Source organism: Pleurodeles waltl, chromosome 12 (assembly GCF_031143425.1).
Source record: "Pleurodeles waltl isolate 20211129_DDA chromosome 12, aPleWal1.hap1.20221129, whole genome shotgun sequence".
Lineage (NCBI taxonomy): Eukaryota > Metazoa > Chordata > Amphibia > Caudata > Salamandridae > Pleurodeles > Pleurodeles waltl.
The window spans coordinates 607,138,502-607,155,649 of NC_090451.1; the positions used below are offsets into that span (position 1 = coordinate 607,138,502).

Below are 17,148 nucleotides of genomic sequence, written 5' to 3' on the forward strand. Positions count from 1 at the left end.
TCAAGAATGTGAGGACCAAATTAAGGTCCCACTGGGGCATAATGAAGGGAGATAAGGGAAACATATGTACAAGAACCTTCAGGAATCTATTTACAATAGGGAATCTAAATAAGTAGGGTTGGTTAGGAAGCCGCAACAAGGCAGACAGATCAGAAAGATAACACTTCATAGTACCCAAAGCAGAGCCCTGCTGAGCAAGGGTAAGATTGAAAAGAAGGACATCAGAAAGAGAAGGGGAAAGAGGGTCAGTGAACTTTTCTGAACAATATAATACAAATTTCTTCCATTGGCAGGTGTATATCATCTTGGTGGATGGACGCCTGGCTGACAGAATAACATTGCAGACTTTGGGAGGAAGGTCAAAAGGTGTCAACTGTCGCGCTCAGTCTCCACGCAAGAAGACGTGGAGTTGACAGGTTCGGGTGGAGGACCCTCCCCTGCTGCTCCGACAGAAGATCCTCCTGTAGGGGCAGCCTGATCGGAGGATCGATGCTCATGTTCAGAAGCACAAGATACAAGACTATCCATGCCCAGTCAGGAGCCACAATCCTGACTTGGGCCCGGTCATTCCTAATCTTCTTGAGAAAGCTAAGCAGGAGTGTTATGGGCAGAAAGGCGTACAGGATGCCTGAGCTCCACTCTAGATGAAAAGCGTCTCTGAGCGAGAGCCGCCTTGAAAAATCCAATGCGCAAAACTGCTGACATTGCACGTTCTTGGCAGAGGTGGACAGATCTAACCAAGGCTCTCACCACTGCTGAGACCTTGCGCCAAGTCCGAGGTAGATGCCAATCATGATCCGCTAGGCATTGACGGCTCAGTTTGTCCGGTCTGGCATTCAGGGAACCTGCTGCTGTTCCAGCCATGTCCAGAGACGCATAGCCTCCTGACAGAGGGTCCACAACCCCTCCATGCCCTGTTTGTTGCAGTACCACATGTGGATGGTGTTGTCCATGAACAACTGCACTAGCCTTCCCTTGATGGAGGGTAGAAAGGCTTTCAATGCTAGTCGGACTGCACAGAGCTCCAACATGTTTATGTGGAGTCAGTAATCTGCTGGAGACCAGAGTCCTCTGATCTCCACGTCTCCCAGGTGGCCGCCCCATCCCAGGAGTGAAGCATCTGTCACTACTGTCAGATCTGGTTGGGGAAGGGAGAGTGGTCTGCCTCTGACCCAATTTCGGTTCGTTCGCCACCACTGTTGGTCCTTAGCAGTTCCCTCTGAGATCTGGACCATTTCAGAGAGATTCCTCTGATGCTGCACCGACTGAAACTCCAGGACCCACTGCAGAGCCAGTATATGCCATCTGCCATGTGTCACTAGCAGGATGCAGGAGGCCATGAGGCCCAGGAGCCTCAGAGTCAGTCTGAAACCCAGGACAGAGGCTGAAACATCGGTAGCACAGCCTGAATATCCTGGACTCGCTGCTGGGGAGGATACACCCAAAACTGCACTGTGTCTAAAGCAGCTCCAATGAAAGGGAGCTTTTCCCCAGGCGTCAAATGGATCCAGAGATTTTTCTTCAAGTATACCCTTGCACACCATCAGGTGGCATCGGTCGATCCTTCATTTGTCATAGGCGTCATGGTCACCGTGATGACATCGCTGTCATACTTACTTAAGCGCCACCCGACGATCTGACGTCAGTTTCTTTCAACGACTTTCCACGCCAGTAGCGCAGAGCCATCAACAACACTGATATTGGTGTGCCAGAGCTAGGACCCTGAAAGGGAAATTCCTGTCCATAGAAATCAGTTTGCAAGCGGGGAGGATGGGTGGGTCGGTACAGACTCTGCAACTCGAATATTTCTCTACCAGATAAATCGTTACTGAAGGTAAATAATTTGTTTATCTGATAGAGATTTCTAGTTGCAAATTCCTTACCTTAGAATTTTCCCAGGCATCAGACTGAATCGAAAGTCAGGTGTGACTTTGGCACATTTATAGTGAACCCCAGATAATGCAGGAGGTCTGCCGTAGTCTGGAGGTAGGCGAAGACAGCCTGGGGCATGCCCGCCTTCAGCAGCCAGTAGACAAGGTAGGGGAAGACTGACAGTCCTAATCTTCTCAGGTGAGCTGTGACCACAGCCATCACCTTAGTGAACACCCAAGGGGTACTGGTAAGCCTGAAGCGAAGCACGGTAAACAGAAAATGCTTGTGGCCTACCATGAACCACAAGTAACATCTGTGGGAAGGCAGGACGAGAATGTGAAAATATGTGTCCTGCAAGTCAAATGTTACCATCCAGTCTTCGGGATCCAGGAGAGACAAGACCTGAGCCAATGTGAACATCTTGAATTTCTCCTTTCTGACAAAGAAGTTGAGGGTTTGGAGGTCTAGGATATGGTGAAGACCCTTGCCTTTTTGGAGACCAGAAAGTAGATAGAGTAGCAACCACAGCCTACATTTTGCCCTGGAAACCTCTCTATGGCTCCTGTGGGCAAGAGAGCCTTCTCTGACTTCCCCGCGTAGCGAGTACAGATGATCCTCCGTCAGCCAGTTGTAAGATGGAGGCAGGGAGGAAGGGGCAGATTCGAAGGGGAGGGAGTAGCCCCTCTGAATGATCTGTAAGACCCACCTATCCATTGTTAACGACTGCCAGTGGTGTAGATGAGTCTGCCACCAGCTGGATACCCATGACCTTGAAGGGCAAGATTAGGAGGGCTTAAAGGCTGCAGCTGCTGGGGGGCGGGGGTTGTGGTTGTAGCAGACCGCTGGTTACCTGACCCATGGGGTCAGGAATAACTGTGCTTTTTCCACCCCTAGGCTGGGAACGTGGGACGGTGGCTTGGATAGGGCTAGCGCGGTTCAACGTCCCTTCCGTAGCCACGAAAAGGACGAAGGGCAGACTGTGGTTGGCGCTTTGTCCCTGAAGAGAAGGTTTCTATACCAAGGCACGTCTATGAGGGAAGCCTGGACATCCCTTGAAAAGCCAGATATTCTGAAGACGTGCCGCCTGAGCAGCACCATCATGAAAACCGCTCTGCCCAGTATGTGGTTTGTGTCTAAACCACAGCGAATAGTGAACTTGGCTGCGTCTCTCCCATCCTTGACCGCTTGGGCGAGAATGGCCCAGGCCTCCTCCGGGACCTGTGGCAAGACGTGCGCAACCATATCCCACAGGGTATTGGAATAGTGCCCCAATAAGCATGTGGCATTCACTGGCTTCAGTGCAAGGCTGGTGGAAGAAAATATTTTCTTTCTGAAGCTTTCCAGCCTCCTGGGTTCCCTGTTCGGATGTGCAGCAGGGAATATGCCCTGGAAGTGGAAGCCTGGACCGTAAACCTTTCCAGGGTGGGGTGTTGGGTAAGGAAACTTCGGTCCTCTGGGGCAGGGCGATGGTGGCGGGCTATTGTCCTGTTCACAGGTGCCCCTGTGCTGGGCTTGGACAAGATTCCCAGTAGGACATCTGTTAGTACTTCGGTGAAAGGAAGCAGAGGTTCAGAAGAAGAAGCTCCTGGCTGTAACTCTTCCGTCAAGATGTTAGGGCCTGATTTAGATATTGGCAGATGAGTTACTCCATCACAACTGTGACGGATATCCCATCTGGCAATATCTAAATGCCATAGGATATAGGGATTTATATATTGGTGGACTGGATGTCCGTCACCGTTGTGACGGAGTAACTCATCCTCCAAAATCTAAATCAAACCTTTAGTCTTGACTACCACAGAGGGTAAGTCGAAGTCCAGGACCTCAGCCATCCTCTTCACCACCATGGCCTATGTAGCTTCCTCCTCCGTAGCCACGATAGGAGAAGAAAACATGCCGGTATCTGGAGGCATGTCCAGACTGCTGGCATCACCCAGTTCCTCAACCCAGTCCATGTCTTGACCTTGTGACTGGTATTCTCAAGGGTTCAGTGACTCCTCCAATTCTTCCCCAAGTACTAGCCCTTCAGAATAGGGCTGAGACACCGACCTGGGACACACCGGTCCTGTTGGTGCAGGAGTCGGCTCTGTGTTGGATTCACAGATCCAAAAGGGGCTGGCGCCGCCAGTGGGAACAGGTGGCGCTGGAGGAATCAGGAACAGCACCTGTCCAGATCTTTAATTGGATCGATGAGGGCCCATTGGAGCTGAGGACAGAACTACTGATGTGGAACCAAATGGGGCCCCTTCCAACCCTCAAGACCTGAAGGCACTCTGGATGGGATGGCCTGCTAAAAAATGAGTCTTATGGCCTCATAAAATTGTTTTGTTGGAGCGGGGGTTGCTCTGGCTCCCAGGCACAAAGTCGACGCAGGCATAGGCTCCGCAGAACCATGCCTTGAATGCCGATTCTCCTTCTTCGCATCAGCCGACAGAGGAGAAGTCAAAGCATGCTTCAGCTCCTTGTGCTTCTTGTGCCATTTACTTGAATGTCCTGAGGACTTAGAGTGGGACGGAGAGGATTTGGGGTTCCTGAAGCCATATTAGGATCCTCCTCTCAACCAGGATCAAGATCCCTGTGGTGTCACCTGCCGGGCTGCTAGCAGCTTTAGGGACTGCTCCCTCAAAGCCTTCAGTGCCATGGCCTGGCAGTCTGAGCAGGAGTTGTGGTCACACTCCAGACACATGAGGTGTGGGTCCATAACCGACATGGCGTGGTGACATGCACCACACCGTTTAACGCCTGGCTTCCTCAAATACATTCTCTTGACACACCAGGAGGTAAAAGACCTCAAAAAGGGATTGACAAAATGTCAAAAAAAGCCTGTCAAAAAATGAGAGAGGGTAGCTCTCTCCAGATCTGCGCTGACTGGCATGGAAAGAAAAGAACTGATGTCAGCGTGCCATGGTGGCACCTATATAGGTGATGTGGACGTCACTTCCGGCGTGTGCAACACCGATGACACCGCACAGAGCCGATCAACACCACCTACTGGAGAACAGTGGTATTGCACCTGAAAATCTTCTAGATTGAGTCTCATGCCTGGGGAAATTCAAAAGTAAGGAATCTGCGGCTAAAAGTCTCTATCAGATATCTTCCCTTAATCCTAAAAGCCACTCTCTCTCTCTCTCAAATCACCCTTAAAGGTGGAACTGTGAAAGATAAATTCTCCATAAATGTATCCAACCATTTCCATTAGCTCTTAGGCATCCCATGTGGCTTTTTATCTTTTATCTCTGCTATGACACTCAAATGGAGAACTTGGTGTTCATGCAGCCCCTGAGTGGTGCTAATTTAAGTGATCCCATCTTATATAAACTCTTTATGGAAATCAGACTTTCAAAATAGAACTTGGAATACCTCTTTCCATCCTCTAAACGTACATGCATACAACAGTCTTTCTTTCCAGTAAACAAAATAAAATCCTCAATGTTCCAAAAATATACATTATGATATTCTTAAACAAGAGTACTGTCACCAGACTTACCATATATTTTTTATTCTCTTTTCAGATGTTCCTCCCAGTTACATGCATTACTATTCCAACCCAAGTTACCATACTCTATCACAGTGTGGTGGTGCTCCTCCCCCTGTTCCCAACAACCAGGAGCGGGGGAACTCCGTCAAAGTAAGTTATTGCGTACATGTGAAATAACTAAATGGTCTCTCATCATGGAGGTAAATGAGCTGGGTTTCTCAAGATACTTCTTCAGATGGATGTTGCCATTGCCAAAAGTTGATGTTCTGGTCAGAAGGGGATCTGGGCCTTGGGTCACCAGTAATCTGTCTGACTGCACAACCAATGTAAATATACCTGGGGAAGTTTTTCTCGTCCTCCAGGTATGGTTCACCTTTGCTAGAAAAGGCATTTGACCCATAATGAAGAGAAGGAGGGAAGGGGGACAGCACGACACACAAAAATTTCCCGAAACCATCCAGTTTCATTTCTTTGAGGATTTAATCAGTTCTGGTTGAGAGGGCTTTAGATAGTACTTGGGGAACTAATACATTTCCCAGGTCGATGACCAGTGAATTTATCTTCTCTTTAACGAGAAGTTAGGCATTGTCTCAGAGGTTTTATAAAGAACTGAACAGGTTGTTGAAATCTGCCCCGAAAGCATTCACTTGATAATACTATTCTTTTACGTTTAAAGGCATATTAATTGGGAAATTTCCTTTTTTGCCTTGTAGAGATGAACGTTAAAAGACAAATAATAAAAACTAACAATAGCTACATTCTTAAAAACAGAAATGCCTTGACGTTTGTATATTAATGAGTGGACTGTTGTGACAGCACTTTCAGCTGGATATATAATTGCTTTACACCATCTTAGAATTGCCAGCTTTGTTGTGTTTCTATAGTGGCAGTTGATAGATAGATAGATAGATAGATAGATAGATAGATAGATAGATAGATAGATAGATAGATAGATAGATAGATAGATAGATAGATAGATAGCTTTATTCGGCAAATTAATACCATCAAAGCACATAAATACACAATATAATCATGCTAAAACATAATACGAAAATGAGTAAAAAAGAGAGCAGCTTCAATAAAACAGAACATCAGCACAGCATAGCCCACGTTTAAAATACATAAATATTCGAATACATAACAATGTAAAAGTGGATGCAGACCACAACACATTAGTCTCTACACCAAAAATTGACAGTCAGCTGTTACTTGCTATCACATGGAAGAATGATGTTAAGTTGAGTGATATGCTCCTAACTTGAATAATGTTTGTTTAATTGCCCAAATAGCCTTCAGGAAATTTGCCAATGGACATGCCACTTTACCATGGGCACCCGACTTCAAGATCCTAAAGGCAACTGACCCACACACAAGGCCCATAGATCTACAAAGCGGAATAAGCCAGCGTGCTCTTTGCTTACGATACGCAGGGCAACAAAATAAAACATGGGCTAAATGCTCGGTAACTCCACAACCCATTGGACATAAGTCACTATCGTCACCAAGATTTGTCCATTTGCTAGTAAATGAACGAAGTGGTAATGTCCCTAACCTAAACCTGATGAAAAGTGCTCGTGCAAAAGGGGGAACAATCAAATCCATAAAATTCTCAAATTCATAACAACATTTCAGGGATAAAAAAGTATTAGTAAGACTTGTCGAAGGAACCTCTGCTAATTTATCCACTTGGACTTTCAGCCAGTATGCATCTTTCACAAGTTGAGCAGCATTTGTTGGAATATGGGCAGTATTCAACCAAAGGCTATCCAGGCCAAGGTCAGATAAGAATTCCTTCACATATTTACACCACCTGACCTTTTTTTGGGCTTCTGCACTCATTAGGACACTAAGCCCAGCTCTATATGGACCAAAGATGTCCGAGGACCATAGCCTGATCCAGTACATCAGAGGCCGTAGGGCAGCGATATGAGAAATAGGGTAAAGGTTTAGATCCAACCGAGCAGGCAAGGTTGGAGAACTTGCCGGGATTTTCAATAACCTTTTCAGAAAGGAATTTTCAGTTTTCTCCAAATCCTTTAAGTTACAGTGGCCCCATAGCTCTGCGCCATATAATACTCCGCCCCTAGCTTGAGCTTTATATATTTCAATTGGCCAGGTAATTGTGAAGCTAGATGATTTAGCTACATATCGCAAGATACTTCCAGATTTCTGTTTAAAGCTCATGTCCAACTTGGATAAATGGGGTTTCCATTTCTGAGAGTCTTCCAGCCTTATACCTAGATAGTCAAAATCAAGAACTCTTTCTAAAACTTCCCCTTCCAGATATATCTTTTTCCCGACTTTTTGTTTATGATCACCAAACACCATGTACTTAGTTTTGGACGAATTTATTTCCAGTCCATGGGCTTCACTAAAACATGTGAACTTATCTCACAGTTTAGTTAGGCCTAAAGTGGTTTGTGATATTAACAGAGTATCGTCTGCAAAAAGCAGACACGGTACCCTTTCTCCTGCAACTTTGGGAGCATCACTGTCACAGTCCATTAGGTAGGGGATACAGGCATTGATAAACAGTAAAAATAAAGTTGGGGCCAAGACACACCCCTGTCTAACTCCTCTGCATACTGCAATCTCGTCTGTTAATTCTCCTTGCGGCCCCCATCTAATTCTAGCATAGCTCCCTGAATGCAGCTCCTTTATCAAATTTAACAGGGGGCTCAGCACTCCAGATTGATTCAAAATTCGCCACAATTTCGTACGCGGGACTAGGTCGAAGGCAGACTTAAGATCGACAAAGGCTACAAACAATTTCCTAGCCTCAATATCCACTACCTTCCACTTAAGCGTGAGGAAGCGGAAAACCTGGTCGACTGTACTAATCTTCTGCCGAAAACCGGCCTGGAGATGGCTCAGAACATGGTTATCATCCATCCAATCTTTAAGTCTACCCAGTACCTGATGACAAAATATTTTTTGTAAATTGTCAGTTAATTACTGCTGGCTGTGGGGACAGGACTCTTGGTGGAACAACTGTTTTACATTAATACTTTATGAAATAGATTTGCAGATTAAGGGCAGATGTACAACCTTTTTGCCTTCTCAAACACTACAATTTAGTGTTTGCGACCTCATAAATATTTGTTGTTCATTTACAACACCCACTTTAGGAGTTGAGAACGTTTTATTGAAATTTTAAAAAATAAGGCTGATTTTTAAAGTAGCCCTCTATCCTTTAAGGAACTCGAACTACTCTTATATATGGAAAATTCCTTTATTTAAATCAGTCACAGACGTGGTGTTCTTTTGATCCTTTTCGGTTTCCACCCCGTGATTTTGACCAATCAGAATGAGTTACAATTTGCAACCAACCTAATTTTTCTTAGTTAGGTCAGACAATTCCATAGTTAACATATTAACCTATTAGATCATAACATGATTCACAAAATAGTTTTCAGGTTACAAACAGAAGCAACATTTTGCAACCAGAATAACAGGAGTTTTCCTCCATGTAATCAGATGCCTTTACCTGAAGGAAGATCAGGAAACTCTGCACTGTGTAAGAAGTGGTTGCATCGTACTGCAAAAACTTCAGTCATGGGGAGATCCCAGTTTGAAGGCTTTCAGGAAAGTTTCCAAACTCCAAAGAGTTTCATTTGTGTCTGAGGGGAGTTATCAAGTCGACCCACAACTTTGAAGTGGGGGGCTGAAGATTAATGAGTAGAATGTCCCTGGTGGGCAGTAAAAGTATTGGACTGAAGGGGGGAAAGATGAAACAAGAATCACTGCAATCAAGAGAATAATTGAAGGAAGGAGAATGCTTTGGTGCAGAAAGGTGATGAGGTATGGAGCATGTTAAGAATACATTGGGGAGAAATGTGAATTTGTGAAGAAGTTGCAAGATACTGATCAAGAAGGAAGGAAATGTGAGATGCTGAGAAGTGATAGTGGAACACCAACTCCGTGGAAGGATTATGCTTTTGGTTAAAAATAATGACAATTAGGTGCTGGCTATTTTTAATGCTTGTTGGTGTATATTCAGAGCTAGTATTGTCATTCATTTCCCATTCTTCAGATTCTTGTCTGCTACATCCATTCTAGTATACTACTAAATTCCTCACAGTTTCTCACATTCTTTCTAGTATAATACTATAATAGTATAATACGTAATTGCCCATCCACTCAGCATAATATTGAGCTCCTCAGTTTAAGTCTTTCCAAACCATCCAAGTACAACATTTAGTTCCATGGATTCTTGCTGTATCCTTAGGAAATACTCCAAATGGAGAAAGCAACTATCTTTAATTAAGATCCTTACTGCCACTAAGCATCTTGACTGATCAAACACCCAACTGAAACTCCCTTTTTAGATTCTAACCCAGAAGAATTTCCAAGTTCCATAAGAACGTTGGTGTAAGAGGATTCTATATAAATACAGAAAAGGAACCCTAAACATAACAGGTATCTTCTCACCAGCCCATTGTAATATAATTTTAATTCCCCAGACTCTGGTCTCCCATACCGCCTCAACAATAATAATTGGTTCTCCACACTCTAATCACCCACGGTACCTCCAGCAAAATACTTTACCAGCCAAGTTCTAATCCCTCACATCTCTTTAACCCTAATGCTTAGTTCCCAGATACCATTCTCCGACATCTCTTCCAGTATGACACCTTTTCTCCTACATTCTTGCCTTCAATGCCCTATTTTAGTATACATCGGTCCTAGTGTATATAATAATGTATTGCCTATGTTCTATGAATTAGTGCTTATTCTACTTAGAATAATCATCTCTTCTAGTAAGGAAGGATAGAGACATTGCAGCTAATGGTGAATTTTTATTGCAGAATCAGCTTTTCTCCAATATGAAGAATGTGGAGAGGGAGCGCATGGGTGCCTATGGACTAGACTGTAATGCCACGTTGCCAGCAGACTGGAAACACCAGGGGCCACCACTGAACCACAAAGATCTAGGCAAGGATCACCTGACTTATTTCCATGTTTGCCACCAATTTCATAGTTTGAGGTTGCATTCAGAGTTGGAGAGAAACATTTTTTTTTTCTGTGTACCCTTCGGTGTATTGAATTGGACTTACTTTTGTTTGACAGTGTTTCTGGTGCATATGGTGTGCTGTGTACAAATTTTTTCAAAAGGGTGTGAACACAAACTTTCAGACCTAACTCATAGAAAAAGGACATCACTTTCATTAGTCTGAACTGAACTAATTCAATCTTTGGTGTTACACTCTAGATGCTACCGGTTTTGTTTCCCGGATTTCTCCCAAAAGAGTTGTTGGAAATGTTAGTAGGCAGCCTCCTACAGAGAACTAAGGGCCAGATGTAGCATTTTCCGAATCGCAAATTCGGATGCAGAACGGTGTCTCAGACACCGTCTGCGAATCGCAATGGGGTCGCAAAGACCCACCTCATTAATTTTAATATTAATCAGGTGGGTCGCATTTTGCAACCCCATTGCGATTCCCTGCACTCACAGGGATGGTGGCCTGCTGGAGACAGCAGACCTTGATGTCTGTGACTGCTTTTTAAATAAAGCATGTTTTTTTTTTTTTTTTTTTATCGCAGCCCGTTTTCCTTAAAGGAAAACGAGTTGCAATACAAAAAAATAACAAAACCATTTGGTTTCGTTTTTTCAGAGTAGGCAGTGGTCCATTGGACCACTGCCAGCTCTGAAAAAACATTTTTTGCAACATTCGCAAAGGGGAAGGGGTCCCATGGGGACCCCTTCCTTTTTGCGAATGGGTTACCACCAGTGTGACACTGGTTGTAACTGCGAATTGATTTGCGACCACGTTCGCGGTCACAAAGCAATTCTGCATCGCGGTGCGAGTCGCAAATAGGAAGGGGACACCCCTTCCTATTTGCGAGTAGCATTCACATTTGGCAAGTCGGTACCAACTCGCAAAATGTGAGTGAGCATCGCGATGCGCGTTTTGCATGGCGCAAACTGCGATTTTCGCAGTTTGCGCCATGCAAAACGCTACCTACATCTGGCCCTATGTCACAAACATTCTTTTGTAAACTGTTGTGTGTTTTCTAAAATGTAATGTTCCAATTTTCTGAACTATTGCACCCTTTATGATCGTTTTTCCACCTCAGTTACGAAGAGCGTCTTAATCATTAGTTTCATGTTTTACACTGCAGTGTATTTCATCTAGCTTTGTACAGTTCTTCCCTTCTGTGCCATACCTTCTCCTCTGCCTGACCGGCTTCTATCATCATCCTCCCATTCTCCCACACGTTTCAACTTCTTGCACCATCAGACCCCTCTCTCCACTGACTCGCCTGGTCCCATGCGCGGTTGCTTTTGGTCCCGCTCCCTTTTGCCACCACGCCTGTGTGACACCGTTCACCTTCCTTCCAGTCCTGCTGCTATGTCCCTCCTCCTTTTCCCTGCCCCATCACCTACTGCTCTCATGAGGTAAGAGCACTTTAACTTGCAGAAAATAAATTATTTGTTTAAAGAAATTCCACTGGTTGAACATAAAGCTCAATGTTTTCTTGTTGCCCTTGACCCCAGGATGATCAAATAGGCCTAAACGTTTCTTCCTTGTTTCTGTATTTTGTTTTACAGGAGGAACCAGGATGGACAGGAGATACAGCTACAGCAACAGCACCGGAAAATATTACAATAAAGGTAAAGAAGTACTTCATAACCGATTGGTGCACACGGAAGAGCACAATAGACAGTCACATCAAATATCCTAAATGAAGGTCTAAACATAAATCGCAAAGATTTTCCCTGCCCCAAAATCCATTTAGTGTGGATCAGTGTTCCAACAGAACCGTGAAGCCAGAATTCCTTATGTTTGTGCCCACGGACATTAACTACCCGGCACACTGGACTTGCTTCCACTGCTCTCAGAGGAATAGAAAGCACACAGGGTTACAATTACTGTGTTTACATTTTACATTTTCCACTACATGGCCTTTTCATAGCACCCTGAAGCACACAGGAGGATATTGTCGGTGGAGCTGTCATTGTGGTCAAAGAGTGTGTGATGTCAGTTCCAGTTCCTCAGTATTGTGATGAATCAGCTTCAATAATTGTACCGCTGGAGTAAATGGTGGATATCCCCCCAGTACTTCTATGCACAAAATGTCCAAGATCTCACAAACATTATACTGGTTGCTGGCTTTGTGTGCTTTCGCTGTGGCCTCATCACAACTGCTATCAGCTCTGTGATTTCTGGATTTAAGTTTGCAGACTCCTGCGCCTGTGCAACGACATTGTAGTTTTTATGTCACCCTTGAAGAAAACAAAAGTTAAATATGGGATTATTTGAGTTTGAAAACCAGTCCATGTTTAGATACCCTTTATTGGACCTTTATTGGACTGATGTAATGTAATGCAACAGTCAGAGAAATAATTAGCTTTTAGATACCTAGAAATTGACACACAGAAACTACTTGGAAGGTAACTTTGCTAATATCGTTCCATGCCTGCCATCTGAAATAGGGCCCATTTTCATTGTCCAAGAAAAAGGCATCCAATCTGAAGTCTTTGAGCTCCTTAGGAACAGCACTCTCAGTGATAGTTTGATGCTCCATGAACGCAGTCCCATCAAACTTCTTTTGATCTACATTGCTCATCACAGAGGAAGAATCTTCACTGCAGCATGTTTCATACCTGCTCATGCACATTGCAGAGTTGGAGGGTCAGCAGTAGACAGGGGGCCTGCTGGGTGCTATGCTGCATATCAAGCTATCAACGATGCAATTGGCATTCACATGCCATATTGTTCAATAAATGGCTCCACTACTGATGGCGATGAGGTCCAAGGGGTACAACTCAGGCACCAAATGTAATATAATAAATGAATATTAAGAACAGTAAAATATGGGTTAGAACACAAACAAACCCAACGAGAGCATATATTCCCCGGATGGACATAAAAAAAAAAGATATATAATCAGGATTTTCATCCTACTCAAAACTATTCAGTCTGTTGGGTTGTGGAGTCGTCAGGGCCATACTCTTTTTTATGAGACAGTAGTTCAGATGAATGTAATCAACTGATTGTTATTTTGCTTTCTCCAAAGATTACATCAGTAAAAACCATGTTGACTCAGTATTGCTGAGTGCCTTCAAGCAAGGTAGTGTCATGTGTTTCGCTCTTAGCCACTGGTTGGAATAACACTTGCTTTATTAGGAAGACAATTATAGTGAAGTCTAGTCTGCAGTGGTAATTGTGAGGTTCCTCGCTGCACCATGAGGGAAGTCTCTTGTGTACCTTGAGAAAGCCCATTAGGCCTTCAGATCAGGAGCGAACCATGTGTCGGCGATCTTTATTACCTATACTCAATAATACTGAGTCAGGACTGTTTTCACTGATATAATCTTAGACGAGCGACATATGGAATTATTTAATATAGCTGCCATTCAAAACTGAACAATCATTCTCCAAAAAAGTAAACGGTCAACACTTGTCACCCTTTTAACTTCAGTGTTTCATTATTACCTGTTTTTTTTGTAGAATACGTTAATGATATAGCCCTCAGCACTAGTGACTCCTCTCTGAACAGTGAGAACCCCTACGCCACTATCAAGGACCTCCCAATGTTGATGGGTAAGACGTCAGAGGGAAGCTACATGGAGATGAAGTCACCAGTGAGGCGAGAGATGTCCTACGCTGAGATTGGAATCTTGGATCATCCCATCAAGGGCTTAAAAGAACATAAAGAAGAAGGTACCACAGAGAGCTCAGACCCAGTGGGCATGTGAAGAATGAGTGAATGAGGAAAAGAGTATGGGCCTGATTACAACTTTGGAGGAGGTGTTAATCCGTCCCAAATGTGACGGATATACCACCAGCCATATTACGAGTTCCATAGGATATAATGGACTCATAATACGGCTGGTGGTATATCCGTCACTTTACCGTCACTTTTGGGACGGATTAACACCTCCTCCAAAATTGTAATCAGGCCCTGTGTGTCCATGCATAGGACCCGCTTCACACAGAGGTTATAAATGATGTTTATGGCTGTTAGATATTTAAGACTATTTTAATACACTAAGGTCAGAGTCGTACCACAGGGAAATCTATGGTTTTCTCTACATACTCTTGTGTACCACAACCATTCAGATAATCTTCTTGAACTGGGTTAGTGTACTGTGAGTGAACTGGGCTGAGAAAAACCCTGTGTTGAGGAAATCTCACCTCTAGCTCACGAATGGGCACATATCTAAATACTTCTCCCCTCCTCTTAAATATTGGAGTTACTTCCTGAGCATATTACTATCCCTTACACACAGCACCTACCAAAACACATACCTCCTCCTCAACAATGGTGCAAACACGAACATCCAGACACCTTGAACAGCCACCCCTCACCTTGGCTCTGCATATCATCTTCTACCCCACAATCAACATACATATCTGGCCCTCACACAGGAGACAAGCCTCAAACCCACGCGCAAACATTTCCAGCCCCACATTGCTTCTCTACTGTCATAATAAAACTCCAGCCAGCGCCTCTCCACACTAGGCCCTTAAAATGGATCTCTTCAATACAGGAGGACCACCTGTCCTAGTCATCCAAACAAAATGCTTCACCGAACATATTGATAACAGCAATCAGAATCTTTCTAGGCAACTGCCACACCTCAATGCACATAAAGGCGAGATAATAGCACTTTGCAGCTACACAAGTGGCATACATTTATTTATTGTAAGGATGACAACAACTTGTGGCAAATACTCAAACATTCATAAACTCCATTTCAGAAACAAAATGCCTACCAGCCCATACATATAAATACTGAATTCATGGCTCTGACTCTAGGTGAAGGTAGAAGATTCACACAAATAGCTCATGGAGGCTAACTTAGCCAAATGGTGCATTAAGTGATTCCAAATAATCTATCTGATATGTACCTGCGCTTCTTAGACTGAGTATCTGGGGTATGATTCAGAACGCTATTTAAAGCCATAAGAGTATGGTTTACACTTCATTTAATCTCTGTTTATGGATGACAGCTACCCATGAAAGTATACTCACTTGGTGTAAATGGTTTTACTGCTCTTACAATGTTCAAACACAGCTGCATAGCATAATGCAGTAGTAAACCCCATGCAAGGGTTGGTTAGTAGATGGATAAGGTGCGGTTTGCCCGCTAAGTTTGGAAATGCACCTAAACGTGTGAATTTGTGGCCTTCACAAACACCTATCTAACATTTACCATCCTGCAAATGTTTGGGGTTTTACTTCTGCAAAAAGCTGGAGTAACTCCAAGGTCGAAGGAAGGTTGTTGGCCGCCTGCAAAGGTAATGCAGAGATTGGTTCCACACCTCTGCTACTAAAATTAGATGTATTTTGCCAACAAGCATCAAGCTCATTGTGTGTTATTTTGGTGCCATTTTTGGAAGATGGCTCTGCTCCAAATTGCTTTAGCAATCTAAAATCATACAAGTATAGTTGGAAGCAAGGGTGGGCTCCTGGAGTTATGTGGCCAAAGTTCAGAACAGTGCAGTGAAATAAATCAGTTCACGAACTAATAATAAGCCAATCACCTATACATTTAGTTTTCCTGTAGTATCTTTTTATTTTTCTGGCCAATAGATGCGATGGCCTGGGAGAACCCAACATGGTATTTGCGGTCACTGCAATTTGGAAGGCAAAATTCTGCTGTTGTATATCAAAGGCTGTACACAACATTTAGCATCACATAAACTGCTCAACTTAATGCTAATTTGTTGCCCAACTTAAATGCATACTCACTATAAAAAAAATTGAACGCAGCAAAATAAAGAAGGTCAGAACGAAAATATGGAAGATTGAAAGATTGAAAGGCTGAGGGGCAAAAGAAATAGCAGGCGGCCTAGTATTTTTGTATTTATTCACAAGAGCATTACGATTTTAGAAAAATGTTGATGTCGCCTTAGTGTAGGTCTCAGGCACAGAACACTTTAAGCCAACTTACTTTTGTTGTCTAACTTCCTATTTTATATTTTAATCAGCAGAAAGCTGTCGTGGAGCAAACGGGGTCACCTGCAGTCCGGCTCCCAACCTCCCTTCCAACCACTATGACTCTCCCAAGAATAGCCACATTCCCTGCCACTATGATGTACCTCCAGTACGGCAATATCCCCCTTCTCCCCGCGCCAGACGGCTGGACCGGTGAGACCAACAAGGGTACACGTTGTGTTTTTTGTGTGTTTAAAGGGGCAGGACTGTTACACCCCAGCGGAAGGATTCCCCTCCTTTGGCATAGAGGAGATCGCTAGCATTTACAGCTTGAGTTGGCGTTTCTTGAGTGAATAACACCCTATTCCTGGTGACTTCTGAAGGTCTCGGAGCACAGATGTGTAACTGATCTTACTGTGGTTATCCACAGCTGTGACAATGAAAGAAGAGGAATACCTCCCGGAGGATGATGCCCTATCCCATCTCGAGGGTTTGGATCCACAGTCATGCAAAATGTTCTCTAAGAACTTCTGATCAGGAGCAACTTCCTTGCTAAAACCATGAAACGACAAAGATGTGGAATGTAAATTTTAAAATGGTGAGACAAGAAGAATTTCCTTCATTTGAGAATTTCACTGATCACTTTTGTCTTTCTTTATTCTGAAGGGCAAAGGTTTTGCAGTACTTTCCCTCCACTGTGATTTTTTTTAGATGGAAGACTGCTTTTAGTTTATTGGCAAAATATTTCAAGTTACAAGCTTTCCATTTTTCCCAGAAAGAATCATCACAAAGGTTGTACAAAGGAAATGACTTCTGGTTGCTTGAACTGTCGATGAATCTGAACATTGTACTTCGATAAACTATATGAGGGTACAGCATTTGCCAGATGTGCAGTCTTTAGTGCATGA

The 17,148-nt window shown here is 43.8% G+C and overlaps 1 protein-coding gene across 2 annotated transcripts in view; it reads left to right on the top strand.

Moving 5' to 3' along the window:
* The window catches only part of PEAR1 (platelet endothelial aggregation receptor 1), a 273,016-nt gene extending 256,412 nt beyond the window's left edge, over positions 1–16,604 (top strand). Inside the window, exons 20-24 of one of the 2 annotated variants that reach the window (XM_069217862.1) lie at positions 5,385–5,500; positions 10,159–10,285; positions 11,904–11,966; positions 13,807–14,019; positions 16,294–16,604. In XM_069217862.1, the coding sequence (XP_069073963.1) occupies positions 5,385–5,500; positions 10,159–10,285; positions 11,904–11,966; positions 13,807–14,019; positions 16,294–16,457 (683 nt within the window). In that variant the 3' untranslated portion in view covers positions 16,458–16,604. The remainder of the gene's footprint in view (positions 1–5,384; positions 5,501–10,158; positions 10,286–11,903; positions 11,967–13,806; positions 14,020–16,293) is intronic. The other variant, XM_069217863.1, reaches the window with a different exon arrangement.
* The last annotated feature ends 544 nt before the right edge of the window (positions 16,605–17,148 follow it).